Here is a 20,992-nt window from a genome sequence, read left to right as displayed (position 1 = left end):
GACAGCAGAAAAAATTAGAACTAATAAAGAAGCTTGCAAAATGTTACTGTTATTAGTGATAACTATAAAGAACATGTGCAAATTTGGAAGAAGAAGAAGGAAGAGGAGGAGCGAGCGTGAGAATCACGCTGTTTTAATGAGAGTGGTTTTTGTTGGTGTTAGACCTATTTGAATGAACTTGGATGAAAAAAAATACTTAGATTTGTAATAACCATGTATATTGTAATATGTATTTTATACTTATGACTGATTTTAATGGCTAATTTTAGTATACACGTAACATAATTGATTAAATATTTTACACAATCGTGCAATCACAACCATTCTCTTGGATGGCCATTCACGCGATTAATATAAAAGGTAATTATTTTTGCTAATGTGGCGTTATGTGATTAGATGCACATGTAAAACGAATTTACATTGAGAGAGTATCAAAATTAAATTCAAAATAGGTAATGGGTTTAATGATTTGAACAAATAGTTCAATACAAACAAGAAACAGAACCATTGGTTCTAATCCTCTTTATCGAATTCGAATGTGTAATTGTGTATAGATATATCTATACAACGTACAAGGAGAATACCTAAAATCAATGTTCAAATTTTTCTAAAATTATTATTGCAGATTAACAAACTTTTAAGAGGTTAGAAATGGAAGTGGTGGTAACTTTCCATCCACATTTGTGTACAAATTTTATATAATGATCAGCAAGGTATTTTCGATATAGATGGTATAATTTGTACAACAATGGTCATTTTTTCGGTTGTACCCACTGCCCACCTTGCATCAAAAGTGAATTCTATGATCTTTCTCATATTTTCCCTTTCACTTGTTTTTCTTCTCCTTTTTATCTTGCTAGGTGTTCTACCCCAAATTTGGGTCCTTTTTAACTTGTTTTTCCAGTTAGATATATCAATTCATCCCAACTTTGTAAAGTAATTATTTTGAATTTGACTTCTATTAAGCTAACCATACCGATAGTGTCATTCAAAATCAACATTTGAAACTTTCATTATACATGATTCTAAATAAAAAAGCTTTGGTTGTTTAACATTTGAAAATTGTTTAACATTTGAAGAAATGGTAAATGTCAGCTTGTTTTATGACCTACGAATTGTCTGAAGTTTTTTCTCCTTGAATACACATAATTGACCAACCTTACAAGAAATTTACACTATGGAGTAATTGTATTTTGCCGTATTCCCTACAAATATATTAACTATTCTCATCTATTCTCATCGTAATCAATATACCGAATTCAATTCCAGCCTAGATAGAAAACTAAAAATAGTTCCCAAAAATATTACCAGTTTAAAATTAATGTGTACAAGAACTTTAGTAGGGTTCGTATACCATCGACAAACCGAATTGACGATAGGCATGCAGACCCTTTATGTGTCAATAAAAGATAAAAAAATTTTATGTGACGAGGCAGCTTAACCAGTTGAAACAAAACAAATCAGTGTTTGAGTGCTTAACCAGCAAACAACCCGCAAACTTGTTGTAAACCAAACATCTTTTAAATAAGCACACATAGAAATCCTCAATTACAAACCACCAGCTAGAAAACAAGTACTACATCTTCAATTTCAGGAAACATCATAGCAAATATAAATAAGGGATTCAGCGCCAATTAACATTCATAGTATCATAAATATAAATTATAAATAATCATGAAGCAAGACAACTGAGTATCATCACCAAAGTATCACATTGAAAACATCATAACAATTGTTCGTTTCACATAAATTGCAAACCAAAAAGATAACAGATCCATTGTGAAATGAAAATTAAACGAGTTGAAAACTGATAATGAGTTACAATCTTCGAATGTCATAGATTGTACTACAAATCTAAAACCCACTACAAAACTAGAATGGGAAAGGAAGATAGTTCCACCTTAGAACCCTAGTTTGGTGCGGCGCCAGTGCCTGCGCTTCGCATTATACCTGATTGTATTATCCGTCCTCATGCGGATCCAGTAAGGAATGGGCCTGTTCTGCCTCATCTTCTTGGCCAACTTCTTCTTGATCCTAAAAGTCTTGTGTGAAGGCATTTTTCAGCGCCGATTATGGAACCGATGTGCTGCTCTAAACCTTCCTGGCGACGAAACCCTAAATGAATTTGGTGGCAGCTGCAGAGATATTTATAGTATGGAGAATGTTATAGGCCCATCTTGAATTGGCTAACTGTTTGGGCCATGGAGTCCATTGTTGGGCTCAGCTAAATGTAAGAGGCTTTTCTTAGTAGCGTACTAGCCCAGTCCAAAATAAATAAATGTTCTAGCAAAATAAAAAACTAATTGAGATTAATTTATGAAGTTTTCAAGGTGGATAAAAAAAAAAGGTCAATTAGAAACTACCATTTTATGTAAACGGTACCATATTTTATGTAAACAAATTATTATTTATCTTATTTTTGCATCTGATTTTTTTTCTAGTCATTAAGTATTATTATAATAAAAAATATAGAAAAAAAATGCAGACTGAAATTTATTTATTATTTTACCACAACCTCTTCATGAATAGCAGACATTCACAACTTAAACAAAAAATAAACAAATATTCATAACCTCTTATTGTATGACACTTCAAAGTCTAAACAATAGAAAGATTATTTTGAAACATTTTTGTCACATGTTATGCATATTTTTGTACTAAATTAACGATTTACCTATTTTAATTCTATTAAATTGAAAGTTGCATTTCAGAGATAAAATTCATTAAGGAGGTAAGGTAAATTATTTTCTATCATGAAATAATGATCATTTTAATTAATTAAAATAGTTTTTTTTAATAAATAACAAGGAGAGTGTTTAGAAAAAACTAAACAAAAATTATTTAAAAAAACAGTTTTAATAGAGTCAATATGAAAAAATAAAATAACACAAGAAAGAAGAAAAAAAGAAAAATAAATGATATCCTAATTAAATATATGAGAAAGAATTTGAAAGGTATGACAAGAGTTAGATATTGAAGGCGTGACGATGAATAGTTGAAAATTCACGCAGAGTAGGTTATAGGTTATAAGGGTTAATTTAAAAATTTTTATAAAATTTTAGGGTTGGAATAATTTTGTCAATAAAAATTTATTTTTTAATGTCTAAAATTAGTTTATTTTTTGATATTTAAATGTGTAAGTATTCTTAATATTTAATTATTTATGGATATAAATGATAATAATAATTTGTGGATATGAGATTTAATCTTAACTCTCATGTAAGTGATGTAACAGAACCTGTGTTGATCAGGTGGATTTAAAATTAAATTTTAAAAGAAAAAGTGATTGCATTTTTCCGAAGCAATAAAACCTTGGTTAAACCTTGATCTGCGATGCTTCTTCCATCGTCTTCACGCTCGCCATTTCTCTGCAAATAAGAGGTTTATGAGACACTCGCAACAGTTTCGAAGGATTTCGAATCGAATCAATTAGATTTCAATCGCCGATTTTAACTGTTTGTGATTGCACATTTTGCGAAGATGCCTCGCCCCAAGAGAAAATCGGCCCCACCAACCAGATCTTCTGATGCTGATTCTTCTGTTCGTCCTGGTTCGTATTTGTGCTTCCGTTTATCCTCATTGCTTCCCGCGAAAAAAAGAACATCATATAACTTCACTAGTTGAAAACAAGAAGTTCACATTAACAATTTTTTAATTGCTGGGTCTGTGAACAAGTGCTGTTGTTAAGGAATTTCGGTTTTCCTTGCTCCTTGATTGATTTCAAATCTGTATATCTTGTTTTTGTTGAACACGAACTGTTTGTGTTTATGCGCATTAAACCCTTCAATATTTAAAGAGTTAATGAGAAATAAGCTTTTTTCTTCCATAAATAATTGAAAAGGCTTTTTCTTGGTATTGTGATCCTGTAATAATTGAGACACATGTTATGAATGTTAAATGCATAAGTTGCTGATAGTGTTAAGTGGGAAATAAGTAGATATAGTTGTGGATAATAGTACATCGAGTTAGATGTAATTTAAGGAGGAACAAAAAAAAAAAAAAACAAAATAACAAAAGCAAAGAGTAGAAGAAGAACTGCATTACTGCATCCCAGGTAAATCATACTGGTTCTACTTCGCTGCTGATTTTGAGTATCATTATAAAAAAGAATAATAATAAAATAAAATAAAAGGTGTTCAGAAAGTATGCCTCAATATGTAACAATATGTGTTGTCCTGAACAATTAGGCTTTTGGTTATAACTTGTAAATGACTGTTTATAGCTTTCCTAAAATATGAAAACTTTCTTTTCATCTTCTTTTTTCTCCCCCTTGTAATATCTGCTATCTTCTTGCTGAGTTCTGGTGGTAATTATTTCATTTCATGTTATTTTTCAGAACCAAAGAAGCCAAGGGGAAACCAATTTAATCGGATTGATCAACTCTTTGAATCATACGTGAATAAGACGCTGGGATTGATCGAGTAAGTGTTTAGATGTTGAAATCATGCCTGCTGCCCTGCTCCCATCTTCCCTGCACCTGCATTTGCTGTTATTTGGTTTGTAGCCGAGAATTTGGCATGACTATGTATGAATTATTTTCAATTTTTTTTACTTAAAACTTTTCTTGTTTTACTAGCCATGTGCTCCTTTAGTGATTATAGTTTGCAAAAGTTTGTCCTGTACTCGGCAAATAACTGATTGGTGGGAATTAGCATTTAGCATTAGAGGAAATGGTTTGCATGAATGCTTGTTCATGTTTGACAATTTGTGCCTCCATCCTGGTTGAAGTTGATGCAACTCTTAATACAATGCTGTGTACTTTGGTTTGTCAGTCCAGAAGGAATTGAAGCACTTTGTAATGATGTGAATGTGAACCATACAGATGTTAGAATGCTGATATTTGCTTGGTACGTGACTGATGATGAATAAGTTTCTTCTTTACCTCTATCTAACTGACCTTTTTAACATTAATAAATATATGATTGTCTCAGGAAAATGAAAGCTGAAAAACAAGGTTATTTTTCCAAGGTAAGTAGAGGGAAGTATGGATTTACATTGATAGTTTAATTACACTGCAGAAAACATTGAGATTTGCAACATGCATTATTAATTCCTAACTGTCAATTAAGCTAAATGCTCACTGATGTCAAACTTCTATCCTTTACGTTTATACTAAAATAAATTCCCTCAGCTAAATGATTTATTTTAAACCATTAACTTTGTGAAATATTTATATGCATAATCCTTGAGATGCCCTTCAATGTTGGAGCCATCTTGAGTTTTATTCTAAAATGTTTGTGAATCTAACAGTCAGTGTTTTTTTCTTTTCTTTTTTTTTTTAAAGAAAAGGAAAAAAAAACTTATATATTTTGACAATCCTGTTATATTTGGTTGTCAAAGTTTAAATTTTCTGTGTGAAAGCACAACACTATGCAGCTTAATGCCATGGCAAGGCCAAACCAATATTTTCATACTTAATACATCATTCTTGTCATCATCGGTTGAGACAGCTTGAATTTCCTGCCATAATGTCACTTAGTTTCTGGATATATCTTGATCGCCAGTTTTTTCTTTCTCCATATAGGATGAGTGGCGAAGAGGCCTCAAGTGTTTAGGAGCCGACACACGCCCAAAATTAAAAAAAGCAATTGAAGGACTGGATAAAGAGGTATTGTTATAATTTATTCAGTAAAGGAATTTCTTGCTAATTTGTTGAGATTAACCATTGACTGTGGATGACCACGATTGAAGATTTGTGGTGCTATTTATTCCCTTTATGTGTCTTGTTTAGTTGAAGGTGCCAGAGTGCTTCGAGGACTTCTATTCCTACGCATTTCAATACTGTTTAACAGGTAAGCTTAGTATTATATTTATTGGGCCTCTTTGAAATATAATTTATATATTTTCCCTTGTTGCAATATTTCCTCCTATTCTTTTTTCATCTGTCCAAAAGGTGTTAACATCGAATAATACTTTCAGAAGAGAAGCAAAGGAGTGTAGATATTGAGACCATCTGTGAGCTATTGAACATTGTTCTGAAATCCGAATTCCCCAATCAGGTCAATTTACTAGTTGAGTATCTAAAGGTGGGTAAGCAGTTATTTAAGCTTATTTATGTCTTCTTGCTTAATATGTGAAGTTACATGTAAATATTCTATCTGACAAATATATTAGGCTCTGAAGAATTTCAACATGTTATTTTTTATTAATTTATAATTTCACTCTTAATTATAGAAATGTTAAATTTTCATGCTTGGTTAATGATCTGAAATTTCAAAATTTTCATGTACTTCCCTTACCTACTTTAACTTGGAAGGTCTCTATTGCAAAACCAAGTGATGGAATAGATTTCTCCGGATGACCCCTGGTGTTTATGCAAAGTTGTATAGTTTAGTTGATGGCTATGTATCAAACTATCTTTAATATCCATATACTTCAAACTATTTGCTGATGCTTGGAATAACTTTTTGACAGGTCCAGAATGACTACAGAGCTCTCAACATGGATCAATGGAGAAGCTTTTACCGGTTTTTTAAAGAGGTGACGCTTTACTTCTTCTCCCTTCTGTTTGGATTAATATCGCGATTAATTGCAGCTTCAAATTATAAATTCTCAAGTTTTGACATATTATGAGGTCCTAACTATATAATTTGGAAAATTAAACTTTCTTGAACTGAGTTTACTTTTTTCCCCGCTCCCCATTGTCAAATAAATCACTAGCTATCAACAAACACACTCATGGAGTTCATTTTGCTATCCGCATATGTGGCCTATGCTACAATGAATCGTGTTTAATATAATGATGTGTTATATTATTCATGAATCATGCACTTCAATTGTATAATTGAATGTTCGAAGTAGGGTAATTTCATTTCAAGAGGTCATAACTCATATGCATAACAAAATTTGATATTTTGGTGGTTGTAGGTAGACTTCCATGACCTTGAAAATTATGACTCAAGTCAAGCTTGGACAGTTATCATCGACAATTTTGTTGAATGGTTGAAAGAAAAAGAGAAAAATTAGTTTCACTCCTTTAATCTGCCAACTCGAGACCAGAATACTTTGAAGCGGAATGCAACTGTATATGGCTCTTGTGAGTTATCCATCTGCAGTTTTTCTGCAGTAAGTTGTCACGATTGCTCCCTTTGTAACCTTTTCATATAGTATCAACGTCAAAGCAATTTTGAATCTTCTTTCCAAGTATTTTTATAATATAATATCGGTATTAAAATGCTTCATACAGCACCGTTTTCTTTTATATTCATGTGGAATAACCTTTTCAATTACCGGACTTCATTCATTCATTCATCTTGTCAGTATAACTATAGAGGTCATGATATAGTAAACTTAATCTTGTGTGTAAATTAAATATAGATAATAAAAAGCTAAACGAGGAGATAATATCACTGTTGTGCAATTGGAGACCTTTCTTTTCTGTCACTTATTCAAGCTTTCAATTCCTTGGCTTCGGCTCAGCTTTTATATTCTCTCCAACAGTCCAAATAACACGTTTTTTTTTATAAAGAATGCACAAATAAACTTCACACAATCTCCAATCTCATGCAAGTTTCCAAGCCCTGGAAGCTGCATTTGTTCGAACAAAAACGTTATTTAGAACTAATGATCAAAATAGTACTTAAAATATCAAAATAAATGAAATTAATTTTCTTATCGGTTAAATAATGTCGTATTTCAAAATGATGTATATATCATGGTTACGATCTTTCGATGATTGGTTATCATTAACCTTAATTGTTTATATTTGCGATGATATGTGAATTTGTTTACCTTGCGTTGAGATTTTCCAGTCACTGGTATCAAAGCCAGCAGCCCAAAAAAAATAGCCACGAAGGCAAAGGGCTTGAGCATAAGCAACCTTAACTGTAACCGTCAAGGGATCATCATAGCCAACCCAAGAACTCCCAGAATATGAATAAACCGACGCCGTTTCAACGTCATACGCAACCTTCGCACCACTTTGGTTATTAAATTCCACCACCTGAAAATACGCCATTGCACCGTTCAACCCGGGACCCGGACCAGTAGCATCAGAACCAATTCCGTGCACGTTCGGATCCTGAAGCTGCCACGTCATCCCATAAAGCGGCAAGCCCATAACTACTTTCTCGGGAACAACTCCGCCCTGGATCCACGACTGCAACCCGAAACTAACGCTTATGTTTTGAATCGGGTCGAAAAGGCCGCTCGGAGCTCCGGTCACGTTGCCCCAGGGGCCGCGAAGGCTGTAGCTCATGACGTTGACCCAGTCAACGTTCTGATTGATGGAGTCCACGGGGTACTTGTGCGGCGGAGTGGAGGACAGGAAGAAGTCCACCGCGAAGTACACGGCAGCGGTGAGGAGCAGCGGCGGGCGGCGGGTGGCGACGGCGTCGGCGGAGATTGCGAGGCGCCATTCATGAAAAAGTTGGCCGAGGTCGTTCATTTGGTTGGAGTCCCTAGGGAACTCCCAGTCGAGGTCGATGCCGTCGAAGCCGAAGGTTCTGGAAACTTGGATGGTGGAGTTGATGAAGGATGCGCGGGTGGCGGCGGTGGAAGCGATGAGGGCGAAGAGGGAGGCGTTGCTATTGGAACCGCCGATGGAAAGGATGGTCTTGACCGGAGGAGTTTTGGCTCGGAGTGTGGTGGTGAAGTTTGTGAGGGTTGCGGCGGTTGCGTCTGACACGTGGAGGGCATAGGTGAGGTTGTTTGGGAAGAGGAAAGCGTAGTAGACGTGGGTGAAGAGTGAAGTGTTAATGGATGATGGTGGGAATATTTGATTCTCGGACCAATATATTGCTTTTACTGGTGATGAAAGTGTTGTCTTGTGACAAGTAGCGAAAATGATAACTGCTGTTGCGAGGAGGATATGGTTAATCATGATTACGCTAACGTTTTGGTGTGTTTAATAACCATTTATGGAACTCACATTTATATACTGCCATGCATGTTGTTGTTGGTTAAGAGCTGTCAGAAACAGTGGCCATGCATGCAAGCTAGTTAGTAATTAAGGTTTTGATCTCACAACTGCCGTCCGTGACGACTATATTCATTTGACCCACAAAGGGATCGGAATCTTTATGGGTGAATCATCATAATTATAAAATTAACATGTTGGAGAACTTAATTAGTTATATATACGTACCTTAGCTTGCCTCATTCATCAAATCAAATGAAGAACCAACGAAGGAGGTAGGAGGGGGTAGGTGTAGTTAAGGACTTAAGGTGTCCCTTTGCAACACTCGAGTGGGTGACTCAATGTTATTGTCGGCCATGGGAGGCCTTTCTAGATTGGTAAAAGACATAAAAAAAAATAGAATAACAGAAGATGAATCAATTAGTGGAAGAAACATGGTTGCAATATGTTTGGTTTACAACGTGTGATGATGAGTTGACATTGACCGGCCACTCTAGTTATTATATTATATTATTATGAAAGGTTTAAATTAACCGGAATGATATATACACTTTTATATTATAAAAGGAGAATATACAGAGTGGTGTAAATATAATTTCTCTGTGCATTACATTGCATGTTCTGCTCCATGCAATCATCATCTTGGTATCATTTGAGAAATTGTAACATCATTAATTGAAACATATTTTATGGATCTTTCTTTCTCATCATCTTCATGTTTCTTCACTGAAAAACCAGGCATTTTGGGACTACCAATAGCTGCAGTTTCATTCTTGAGAATTGAATCAACTTCCAACATGGAAGGTCTATCTGCAGAGTTCTCTTGAACACACAAAAGAGCTACTTGCATGCATCTCATGAGTTTACATGCTGATGTTGTATCATCTAATGAAGGGTCTAAAAATTCCACCCCTCTTCCCTCCATCCACAGCTCATATGCCTGAAATGATGAATCAAAACCATTTTATGGATCATAAGACAAGAAACATATATTAGTCACAGAAAATAAAATATATAATCCAATAACTTACATATTCCAACAGGTTCATATTTTCATGTGGTCCATAGTAACATGAAGTCCTCTTCCCACTTATGATTTGCAACAGAAGAACTCCAAAGCTATAAACATCGTACTTCGTCGAGTATATGCCTTTTCTCACATACTCAGGAGGTACATAACCGCTGCAAAAACAAGTATGAACTCATTAGAGACATGAAGGATTAAGCATGATAAGTCATCATGATTTCTAATTTACATACTATGTCCCAACAATCCTGCTTGTGTTTGCTTCAAGGTCATATTTCCTGAAAATTCTTGCCATCCCAAAATCTGATATCTTGGGATTCATATTATGGTCTAATAAAATATTACTGGCTTTGAGATCTCGGTGGATTATGGTGAAATTTGAGTACTCTTGGAGATAAAGAAGGCCTTGAGTAACCCCTTCAATGATGTTGGCACGCTTGCTCCAGTCTAAAAGAATTGATTTCCTTGGATCTGCATTGAGTTTAATTCTGAATTATTACTCTACAGAATATAGATGCAAAAACACTCAGTCTAAGAATAAACTCTGATTTCAACTCTGATCGAGTTTTCTAGCAAGACTAAAAGAATAAGGTATACATGTAATAACTTAATAGGGGGGCAAGTAATGTAACAGACCAAAGAGAAAATGATCTAAGCTTTTGTTTGGTAGGTATTCGTAGATTAAAATCTTCTCATCCCTTTTTGTGCAGTAACCCAGAAGTCTAACCAAATTCACATGTTGTAATCTTGCCGTAAGCGCGATTTCATTTTTGAACTCTTCTAGGCCTTGATTCGAGCTTTCTGAGAGCCGTTTCACAGCTATCTCCTGCCCCTTTCGTAATTTTCCCTGAAAATATTAACATATAAGTATAAGAATAGCTAGTTATCCTAGAGCAGAAGAAATGGGGTAAAAAAGACAGTTTATTTTCCAGGAAACAGAAGCAGAACTGCATTATTTGAAGGGAAATGGAAAGCCTGAAGTATTCAAATTTTACCTTATAAACCGTGCCAAATCCACCCTCTCCAAGTTTATTATCTCTTGAGAAGTTATTTGTTGCCATTTTGATTGTGAGATAACTGAATGCAGTCAAGTCAGAACCATTCCCTTCTACATGATCTTGTTCAGCTCCTGATAAACATTTCCTTATTTTGTATAATGCTTTTGTAATGGTGGCTGCGGTTCCTGCAAAATACAAAAGAATGAGAAATAAATCTTATGGGAAATTGCAAAATATGTCAATCTTGTGATATGATTAATAGGATGTTACTTTGCTTCATCCTTACCACTGTGGCAGTAGCAAAACACTATTCCCAACAGAATTATGACAGTTACTGTTGATAGCAGAACAATTATCAACAACCTCCTCTTATGATGATCTTCATCTACTTCTTGAGCTGCAGGATATTGTTGCAGAATGAAGGGATGAAAATGTTATTGTAGAAACTAGGAAGAACATTGTACACACAGCACCACAAATATACAACCAATTATTTGCTATGCTGAAAAACATGATCATAAACCAATTTTGAACAATGTTTTTTGGTAATTAAACTCACCTGCCTTTGAAAGGACCCAATTGTCATCGTTGGCAAGTTGGAACACACTGTAGCCAAGAAGTCCCTTTTCCTTGGCATAAGAAACTTTGGCTCTGATTGAATCCACATCATCAAAATCAACCCAAATGGTGGCTGCAACTGTGAACTCATCCACCACAAAAGTGTTATTAAATCTTGAAACAACACCATTACTCCCGAAGCTTCTAAGAAAACTCTTTATCAACTTATAACCCATGGAACCATCCCTTGTAATGGCAGGTCCCGATGCTGGTGCCGCGATGCAATTCTCCCCTTGATTCACAAGTGTCCATGCATATCCATGATAAGGCAACCCAATTACAAGCTTGTTAGATGAGAATCCCCTTCTTCTCCATTCTTTGATACCAGAATCAGTGTTGTCCCAATTAGTTGGACCATACAAAGCTGCATGAAAACCCGTGATATTGTTCTTTGTAGGAACATAGTAATCATATGCCAGAAAATGCACCCAATCCAAGTTCCTCTGCATTGAATCAAAAGGGTAACTCGTTGAATCTGAAGCTCTAAGGTAGTAACCCGCCATCACTAACAGTAACTCCGGTTTACTGGAGTTTCTTGCCTCAGAAGTTATGGCAGCTCGCCACTCCTCCAGAAGTTTCCCGAAATCGGCAAGCTCCGAAGCCGGTACTGGGGATGCTCCATTAAGTTCTATGCCTTGAAAACCATGTGACCTTGCTGTTGTAATAGAAGAATGAATGAAGGATTTTCTATAAGAAGATTGGTTTAGCATTGAGAAAAGGAAAGTGTTGTCTCTGCCACCAGCCCAGATGGATAGAAGCGTTGAAACGGTTGGGTTTTGGAACTTAACTGTTTGGGTGAAGGCTGAGAACTTGTGAAGTTCAGAAGCGTTGATGAAGATGTTATAGTTGGTCGAGTTAATGAAAGAAAAAGCGCATAAGAGGTGAGTGAAGAGTGTGGATTTGATGTCTGAAGCGGAGATTTCACTGGCAGAATAGTAATAACCAGCTTTGACCCATGTCGATGATGATGCAGTGTGTGCAACAGTGTGATATCTGAGAGTGAGAGGAAGGAAGATGAGTAAGAAGAAGCAACTAAGCATTGATGTTGAAGCCATCACTAGTGGCAAAGTTGTATGTGAAAAGTTATGATTCAAGTCCACATCAAGTATTTCTAGAATCCAGAAGGAAGCAGAGATTGCAGTTATACATAAATTCAATTTAATCAATTAATAATCAATAAATTTTTTTATTTTTTTTTAAATAAAAATAAAAAAAAGTCTTTCACACTTCAATTCAATTTAATCAATCAATAATTAATAATTTTTTTTATTTTTTTATTCTTTCACAATTTTATCATGGTATCAGAGTTTTAGTATCCTCATTGAAAAGAATACATAAGCTATTATCTTTTCGGTGAAAAATCACTTTACTATTTTTTCAACCTCCTCCTACGATGAATAATCAATCTTTTAATTTAGTTCAGAATTCAGCCAATTTCTATTACCTTCATCCAAATAAAAATTCAACATCAATTTTGTTACACCTGTTCTAACAGAAAACAACTATCAGGAATAATTATTATAGTTTGTCTACGCTTTCTTCCGACAATTTTATCTGCACATTCTTCCAGAAATATCTGTATTCTATTTCAGCAGTCATATCTGCATTCTGTTTCAACAGTTCGATCTGCATTCTTATTGCGCTCCACATGCCTTATTTTTATTGCGCTATACGCGCTTTTTGTAGATTATTCTTATTGCACCGCCTCTAAAAATCAATTTTATTGCGCTCTACGCGTTTATATTTTCATTTTTTTAAGATCGTTGCTCAAGCACAGCATCTCCCTTTATATTTTTGTCGCCGGCAGCTTAAGTTTTGCCAAACGTATTTTTTTAAGATCGCTGCTCAAGCACAGCATTTTCTTTTATATTTTTGCCGTCAGCAGCTTAAGTTCTGTCGCAAGTATTTTTTTTGCGTCACTACGTCAGACGCATCTTTTTCAATAATTTTATTAGAATTTATTCAAGCTATGAATTATTGATATCTTTTATTCACCAATAAAATTTTTTTATTGTTGTTATAGAATAAGGTAGAAAAGTAGTTTAATGGAAGAAAATTTGCATTCGTATTCCTTCACCGCCCAAGTCTTCATTTGATAGATTTGAAGGGACCGCTTTGAGTTTATCTCCGTGGAAAGTGGAACTTTCTAAGACGCTGCCAATAAAAATATCAACCATGCTGGTACAGTGTATACACACCACAAACTAATTATTACGTATTTATATATAAATATAAATATATTATTTACATGATTTTAATATATATTGATATTTTAATATGTATTTTTAATTTTTAATGTACAAATGTCATAGTTATGAAGTCATTTTAAAAGTGCAATTTACTGTTTCCAGTCTTTGTTACATTTGACCTTTAACGTATTATAGGGTTTTTTGGTCAACATATTTTTAATCAATATTCAATACTAAGCAAGCTATTCTTCATTCCAGTTGTGTTAGGTTTAAGCTCTCTCTCTCTCTCTCAAAGATTTTTATCACATAAATTCGATTAAGTTGATCTGAAGTCAAATAAAAATTTCTCATGTAACGTGTGCGTAAATTATAAACTTTTTTTTATTTGCGTTCTTTGTTTTTTTTTTCCCCAGGTGTTTCCTCTTTATTATCGTCTTTTCATTGTTGCTGCAGTTTTTTTATTTTCTCCTCCTCTCCTCTTTTATATATATTGTATTATTTTTTATTTGATTGTTTTTTGTTAAAAATACAAAACAAGAAAATTTATAAGTAGGTAAAATAAGCAGAAAAAAATAAAATAAAGAAGAAGATGGAAAGTTCTCAATTGTACAGAATTTATTCAAAACAGTATGTGACATAAAAAATTTCTTAATTTTAATACCAAAATTTTTTGGCAGTGACACAAATACTTTATTTTTTGTCATGGCAGTGACACAAATACTTGAGTGAGTGGAATAACATGGTTTGCGAGAGTAAAGTGAACATTAAAAGCCCAACTTAATTGTATGGGCTAGGCCCAAGACAAGTCAACATTCCTTAACACTACAGCTTCGATCCATTGGATCTCGGAGTCGCAGTGTTCTCCTCCATGGATCGCCGGAAAAAGAGAGAGAAAACGACGGTAACTAAACCCTCAACGGTAGATGCCTCCTCGCCACCGAAAATCTCACCTTCAGAGGCATTCATCGTCACGCTTTCTTCCGTTTTGGGGTTGGGTTTAGCGTTCTATGTAGCTAATAGTGGCTTCTCTATAGACCTCGTCACTGATCCTTCTCGCACCATCTTCTTCATCTGGGTACCTTCTATTCCTCCCTAGTTATTCTGTTCTCAATGTTTTTGTAATGCTCCGTTTATTCTTTTTTTTGGAAGAAAAACAAATCTTTCTTATTGCCTTATTCTGCATCGTTTTTCTTTTTTAAATCCCAGCTTGTGGAGCTTCCAATTGTGATCCTTCTCTACAGTCGCTATCGACAGAATCCCCGGCAATGCATGGTAGCTTACATTTTCTTCAAAAATTTCCCCCTTATATGATGTTCTGAACTTAGTCGGAAGCACATGAGGAAAAAAGAAAAAGGAAAAAAATGGAAAAAGCCTTTATCTTCATCTGATAGTGATAATAATCTAGCAGGAAATTCATATTCATTGGAATTCAAAATTAAAAATTTTTTTCCTTATATTTTATATATATGTTTGTTGTTTAATTTATCACTAATACAGCAATTTCGAACACATGCGGGTTCCTCATCTGGAGGATCTAATTTCTTAGTGTTTGGTTTTCGTGTATCATGTGCAGTACCTGCGAGCCGTTGGACGTGGCTTGCTAGCAGTTCCAATAGGTTAGTTGAAACTTATGCTTCCTCTTTTGTCTTTGTTCTTGATCAATTTGGATGTCATAGCTTTTTGTGTTTGTACTATCCTTTTTGAGTTTTTCTTCACAGCCACTGTACTGCTGGCCTGTTATTTCCTTCAATAACTTGAAATAGTTTTCTTTTGGGAAGTCAATGTATTATAGATTGAGCCATAAAAGTGTTTTCTGGCATTAGAGTAGTTAAATCAAGGTCATAGGTTCAAGCCGTGTAAAGGCCACTGATGTGATTATCAGGTTAGGTTGCATATATTACAATCTTTGGATGCGGCCATTCTCCGGATTCTGCATTAATGCGGGATACTTGTGAACCGGACTGCTTTTTTTAGAGTAGTTAAAATTAAACTAAGTTATTAACAATCCTTTTCTCATTTTTATTTCACCTTTGTATTTTCCTCATCCCTATTTGTGTTGTGCTCTTTCTTGGCTGACTCATTTTAAATTTTTTAAGCTAACTGATTCACTGTTTTTATTACAGGGGCGCTACTAAATTGTTTAGGAGCTATTGCTTTGGGGGCACCTGTCACCTTTCAGTATGTGAAATAAGTGGTATATACAGTTTTTTTTTAATGTTATTTCAATCTGCATAAGACTGCAATGCTATCGCTGTTGAGGAGGAAATAAAGGGTTAAAAGTATGTATGTATATTCTAATGGAAGCAAAATGTGTGGTATTTTATATAATTCTAACTTCCGCAAGTCTCTGAACACAGGTTTCTCCCAAAGACTGTAAATTGGTCTCTTATGATGTCATCGTTCACAGTGAGTGTCTATTTTATTACCATTTTCTTATTTTACATCTTCTTGAAGACTACACTATTGTTGTTTTATATTTCACTTGTGTGGTGTAATGTATTTTTGTCCATTGATTTTGCGGGGATACTTTGCATTCTTGAAAACAGTTTTCAGATGTATTATTACCAGATTTCTTTTAGGCCTGTGGCTCGTGATTGTGTATAAATTAAGTGTATAAACTCACATTTTGTACTATAACAGACAGTTCCAGCATCATGTGTTCTTGGTTCATCATGGGCTCATTGGAAGCGGATCTTTGCACAAACACAGTATGATTCTTGTATTTTTTGTTTCCTTACCATGTTTCTTCATTAAAAAAAAAAGAGAAAAAACATCGTTACCATGCTGCACAAACACAGACATTCTTGTATTTTCCTTACATTTTCCCCCCTCTCCTTGTATTCGCATTTAGGCCAAATGGATCTGTAGAGTATTTGATTTGTTTGCCAGCTCATGGAGCAGTTATTGGGGGCTGGTTTGGGGCTTGGCCAATGCCACTTGACTGGGAGAGGCCATGGCAGGTAATCTCCCTTTTATAAACTTTCTCCCATCTCAACACACAAGTTACTTACCACTGTTCATGTGTCTATAATTTCTTTTATTCCTATGAAGAGAGTTCACTTTAGATGAAACATTACTCTTATACTTACTAAAACTATTTTTAATCTGTTTGGCCATCATGATCTTAATAATGTTCCATTATTTGTTAGGAATGGCCTATTTGTGTGAGCTATGGAGCAATAGGTGGGTACATGGTGGGATTGGTAGCATCATGTGTCTTTGTTCTTGCTCGTGCTAGATCGCAGCATGTCAAACAAACATGAAGTCCCGATTGGCCACAGGAAATTTTGATTCATCTTCTCATTTTTCCTTGTGAATGAAAAATGGAAAAATTAACTAGTATTGGTTCAAATGCAAGTTAAGCGCAAGGAAAAAATGTTTGTCCCCTAACATTTGTATTTTGTTTTTGTTGTATTTGATGTATTTTTCAAATTGAAATCATGTACACATGTGGACAATTTCTTGTGCAAGCTTGTTCTTGGATATTTGGTTAAGTCTTAATTCAGAATTTTTGTGAAAGTTCTAATATTAGTCCAATCAATCAACAAACTGAGAATTGTAAGCAAAGCTTTGCATGAACATTACTGACATTGTACAAGAATGAAAATAAAAAATAAAAAAGTTAAAAATTACACGCCCAAAAGAATTTTCCAGCACTATCTTGCCACAGTCTGAGACATTGTTGCTTCGTTAACCGAATAATGTTCTTGCTTCATAACAATTTCACCGTGCTCCTGCATGTCGTTTTCTCTTGAAAACGCTGGCTTCTTTGGTGTAGCAAGAACAGTTTCACTTCTTAACATAGAAGAAATTTCCAACACAGAAGGCCTGTCATTGGCATCTTCTTGCACACATAATAGACCTATTTGTATGCACCTCAATATTTTGCAGCCTGAAGCTGTGTCATCAAGAAAAGGATCCGCAAACTCGATGCCTCTTCCTTCTTTCCACAAATCATAAGCCTGAAGAAACCAATTCCTCATTAGGCACAACCATGGACTTCTTCGTTAATATCAAACAAAACTATATAGAACATTAATCACATGCTATAGATAGTATCTTTACTTACATATTCCATCAAGGTTAAGTTTTCGTGCTCGCCATAATATCTTGTTACTTTGCCACCTATAATCTGTAGAAGTAGAACTCCAAAGCTATACACATCGGATTTTACTGAATACAAGCCTTTTTTAAGGTATTCAGGAGATACGTAACCACTGCATTAGACAAATACAAGCAATATGATGCATTAGAAAGCTAGATGAAAAGAAAAAATCTTCTAGAGGAAATGTTTTAATTAGGTCCAATAAAAAGCTTACTATGTTCCAACAATCTTGGCCGTGTTTGCTTCTTGCTCATCTTTTGAGAATATTCTTGCCATACCAAAATCTGAAATCTTTGGTTTCATCTCACCATCTAACAGAATGTTGCTAGCTTTTATATCTCTATGAATTATTGTTAATCTAGAATATTCTTGTAGATAAAGTAGTCCCTGAGTAACACCCTCAATAATAGCTACACGCTTGCTCCAATCCAGAAGAAGCCGCCTGATAGGGTCTGATACAGAAGCAATTCATGGATCAAAATGCTGGTTAATTGTCTTGTCCATAATTTATCCTTTGATCGTATATCATTTATATGAGCAGCTACTAAAACATCAAAACTTGAAACAATATGTTACATATTCACTCATTTAGTGTTTAGAAAAGTGAAGATTACTGACCAAATAGATAGTAGTCAAGGCTTTTGTTTGGCATGTACTCATACACCAGCATCTGTTCTTCTCTATCAATGTAGAAACCCAACAACCGAACAAGATTCACGTGCTGTAGCCTTGCAGTGAGTGTTACCTCATTCTTGAATTCTTCAAACCCTTGTGATGAAGTCTTTGATAACTTCTTCACTGCTATTTCCCTGCCATCTGGTAATATTCCCTGTAGATATCAAATAGGCACTGTACTTAATATCAGTAATTAGATATCATTATCTTAGGATTAATGTGCTGTAGTTAGATTCTGTACCTTGTAAACAGGACCATAGCCACCCTGACCAAGCTTGTTTTCAATCGAAAATCTATTAGTGGCTAAGTCAATATCACATAAGCTAAAGACTTGCACATCAGGAACACAATCAGGAAAATGTCCTGCATCTCTAGCCGCAATTATGATTCCTAAGTAACAAATGAATATACAAAATTCAGTGTCTTAGTTTCAACCAAGAGCACCACCAATGTTGAGTAATCTCAGGTCAACAAGAACTTACCCTTTGGTTTTACTAGTCTCCTTCTTATGTAGTAAATTATGAAACCCAACAGAATAATACATACAGCACTTGTCAAAGTGATCACCACCGGTAACCGCCAATTATGGTGTTCTCTGCCGCCAACCACCTGTTGAGCTGAGAAAAAATAATATCCATAATAATAAGTAACGAGAAATACTAGAAGGTCATCAGAATTTATTGTTTTAGGCCATTAAGTTAGTCAAATATATTGTTAGATTACTAGATTAAAGGAATTAGGTTGATGGCTAAAAATGACGGTGAAAAACAGTAAACTTTGATAATTTCTCACAAGTAATTATGCAGAAAAAAGAAAGGAATCAAATTAGTTATTAATTTTCAGTGTTAGTTTCTTTACCTGCAGCACTAGAAAGCTGCCATTTGTCATCATCATAGGGAACTTGCCATACAACATAACCACCTAGTTTCTTTTCTTTAGCATAAGACACCTTGGTTTTAACAGCATTCACATCATCAAATCCTATCCAATTTGACCCAACTGAAAAATAATTGACCACGTAAGTAGCATTATACAACACAGTTGCTTCATATCTTTGAACATAATCCTTGATATCCTTGTAGGTCATGTCTCCTTCTTTTGTGATTGCTGGACCTGTTGCTGCTGCACCTATTCCATTCTCCCTTTGGTTCCTAAGCTTCCATGCATATCCATAGAATGGTAACGACAAAACCAACTTACTAGCAGATACCCCACTATCTATCCATCGCTTGATTCCGGTGTCTGTGTTGACATCACTAGAAGGATCATACAAGGCTGAATGAGCTCCAGTGAAATTTGTTGATTGAGGTGTGTAGTAATCATAATCCAAAACATTTATCCAATTCAAGTTATCACTAATAGACTCCACAGGGTAAGAACCAAAATCAGAACCTGGTTGATATGGAACAGCCGCAGTTAAAATCAGTTCTTGATTATTATTGTTGGTGGAGTTTATTGCCTCAGATTTTGCAGCTTCTCTCCACTCTTGAAAGAGCAGTCCCATGTTTTTCAAGTCATTGGTAGTGTTAGCAGAAACCCATGAAAGATCAAGGCCTTGGAAGCCATAGGTTCTAGCGAGTGTTATTGAAGAGTGAATGAATGATTTTCTTGAAGAAGCATTGCTTACCATGGAAGATAAGACAGTGGGGTCAGCAGTACCACCACCGATGGAAAGAAGTGTAGAGAGAGATGGATTGGTGTGCTTGACAGTGGCTGTGAAAGAAGGAAATGATGCTGCAGCATCGGAAGGGATGGAAAGTTCATAGGTTGAAGCGTTGACATCAGCAAAAGCGCATAGGAGGTGAGTGTAGAGAGAAGTTTCTATGTTAGAAACGGGAAATTCAGAACCATAAAACCAGTAACCAGCTTTTATCCAAGAGTGTGCTTGGTAGAAGAGAATCTGAAAGTGGAAGATGAGAAAGAGGAAGAAGAAGATGGGAGTTTTTGTGGTACAAGAACACCGCAGCATTTTGACTTAATTATCGTTGGTACTAAGAGAACAGAGAATAGAGATGAGAAATAAAGGTATATGCATGGTTATTAGTTATTGCTTCATTTTTATTATTATTATTATTATTACCTTTTAATTTTTTGTTATTCAAGGATAATTGGCGGTGTGGGAATGTTGAATTTATTTGATCTGATTTTATTGTTAATTATTTCTTTGGAATAAACCAAAAAGGATTCAAATGTGACAACAATACATAATATGATGACCGGGTCTATCTCCTTATTCTTTCGTATTTGAAGTGGTTAGTTAAAAAGTTCAATAATGTATATACTTTTTCATATACTGTATAGTATCTCGTATTATGTATGTATCTATTTTATTTATAATTATTCAAATAAAATTGGTTGAAGTAATTTGTATATAAAGAAAATATAAATATTCAGCTTGCCACTCTAGTACTCGATCACTCTATCTCCGAGGTTCTCTTAACAAGAGAGAAGCTACATACAGTAGTAGTTGACATCCGTGGTACGTGCTTAACAGCCATAAACAAGTTAAGTTAACATAAACAA

At 34.9% G+C, this 20,992-nt stretch overlaps 5 protein-coding genes across 6 annotated transcripts; 2 read left to right on the top strand and 3 right to left on the bottom strand.

The window, feature by feature from the left end:
- Positions 1-1,689: 1,689 nt before the first annotated feature.
- LOC130975863 (60S ribosomal protein L39) lies at positions 1,690-2,122 on the bottom strand. The gene has a single exon (XM_057900587.1). The coding sequence runs from the start codon at positions 2,055-2,057 to the stop codon at positions 1,902-1,904; it is 156 nt and encodes a 51-aa protein (XP_057756570.1). The 5' UTR covers positions 2,058-2,122; the 3' UTR covers positions 1,690-1,901.
- Positions 2,123-3,292: 1,170 nt separating this feature from the next.
- LOC130968540 (uncharacterized) lies at positions 3,293-7,087 on the top strand. The gene is made up of 9 exons (XM_057893880.1): positions 3,293-3,550; positions 4,337-4,421; positions 4,773-4,847; positions 4,932-4,968; positions 5,525-5,608; positions 5,732-5,792; positions 5,920-6,026; positions 6,415-6,480; positions 6,868-7,087. The coding sequence occupies exons 1-9, from the start codon at positions 3,481-3,483 to the stop codon at positions 6,964-6,966; spliced, it is 684 nt and encodes a 227-aa protein (XP_057749863.1). The 5' UTR covers positions 3,293-3,480; the 3' UTR covers positions 6,967-7,087.
- Positions 7,088-7,296: 209 nt separating this feature from the next.
- LOC130968520 (nod factor hydrolase protein 1-like) lies at positions 7,297-9,110 on the bottom strand. 2 transcript variants are annotated; one of them, XM_057893859.1, is made up of 3 exons: positions 9,086-9,110; positions 7,732-8,907; positions 7,297-7,527 (listed from the first exon to the last, which is right to left on the bottom strand). In XM_057893859.1, exons 2-3 carry the CDS (start codon positions 8,819-8,821, stop codon positions 7,502-7,504), a joined length of 1,116 nt encoding a protein of 371 aa, XP_057749842.1. In that variant the 5' UTR covers positions 8,822-8,907; positions 9,086-9,110; the 3' UTR covers positions 7,297-7,501. The 2 variants fall into 2 exon arrangements, with proteins under 2 accessions (XP_057749842.1, XP_057749835.1); XM_057893852.1 differs by lacking the exon at positions 9,086-9,110 and having other exon boundaries at positions 7,732-8,955.
- A 171-nt stretch (positions 9,111-9,281) lies between these two features.
- LOC130932621 (uncharacterized) lies at positions 9,282-20,478 on the bottom strand. Its single transcript, XM_057861981.1, has 16 exons — positions 19,328-20,478; positions 18,952-19,086; positions 18,711-18,859; positions 18,413-18,623; positions 18,009-18,246; positions 17,759-17,906; positions 17,355-17,651; positions 17,136-17,211; positions 12,945-12,983; positions 11,442-12,611; positions 11,169-11,279; positions 10,880-11,067; positions 10,521-10,731; positions 10,118-10,355; positions 9,889-10,039; positions 9,282-9,797 (listed from the first exon to the last, which is right to left on the bottom strand). The coding sequence occupies exons 1-16, from the start codon at positions 20,436-20,438 to the stop codon at positions 9,495-9,497; spliced, it is 4,776 nt and encodes a 1,591-aa protein (XP_057717964.1). The 5' UTR covers positions 20,439-20,478; the 3' UTR covers positions 9,282-9,494.
- On the top strand, positions 14,451-17,013 carry LOC130968532 (uncharacterized). The gene is made up of 8 exons (XM_057893869.1): positions 14,451-14,764; positions 14,896-14,961; positions 15,263-15,305; positions 15,813-15,867; positions 16,047-16,095; positions 16,330-16,397; positions 16,541-16,649; positions 16,839-17,013. Exons 1-8 carry the CDS (start codon positions 14,558-14,560, stop codon positions 16,950-16,952), a joined length of 711 nt encoding a protein of 236 aa, XP_057749852.1. The 5' UTR covers positions 14,451-14,557; the 3' UTR covers positions 16,953-17,013.
- Positions 20,479-20,992: the final 514 nt, after the last annotated feature.

The sequence above is a fragment of the Arachis stenosperma genome, chromosome 1 (assembly GCF_014773155.1).
Source record: "Arachis stenosperma cultivar V10309 chromosome 1, arast.V10309.gnm1.PFL2, whole genome shotgun sequence".
Taxonomy (NCBI): domain Eukaryota; kingdom Viridiplantae; phylum Streptophyta; class Magnoliopsida; order Fabales; family Fabaceae; genus Arachis; species Arachis stenosperma.
The sequence above is the reverse complement of the archived record's forward strand: the minus strand, read 5'-3'. Positions and strand labels throughout refer to the sequence as shown.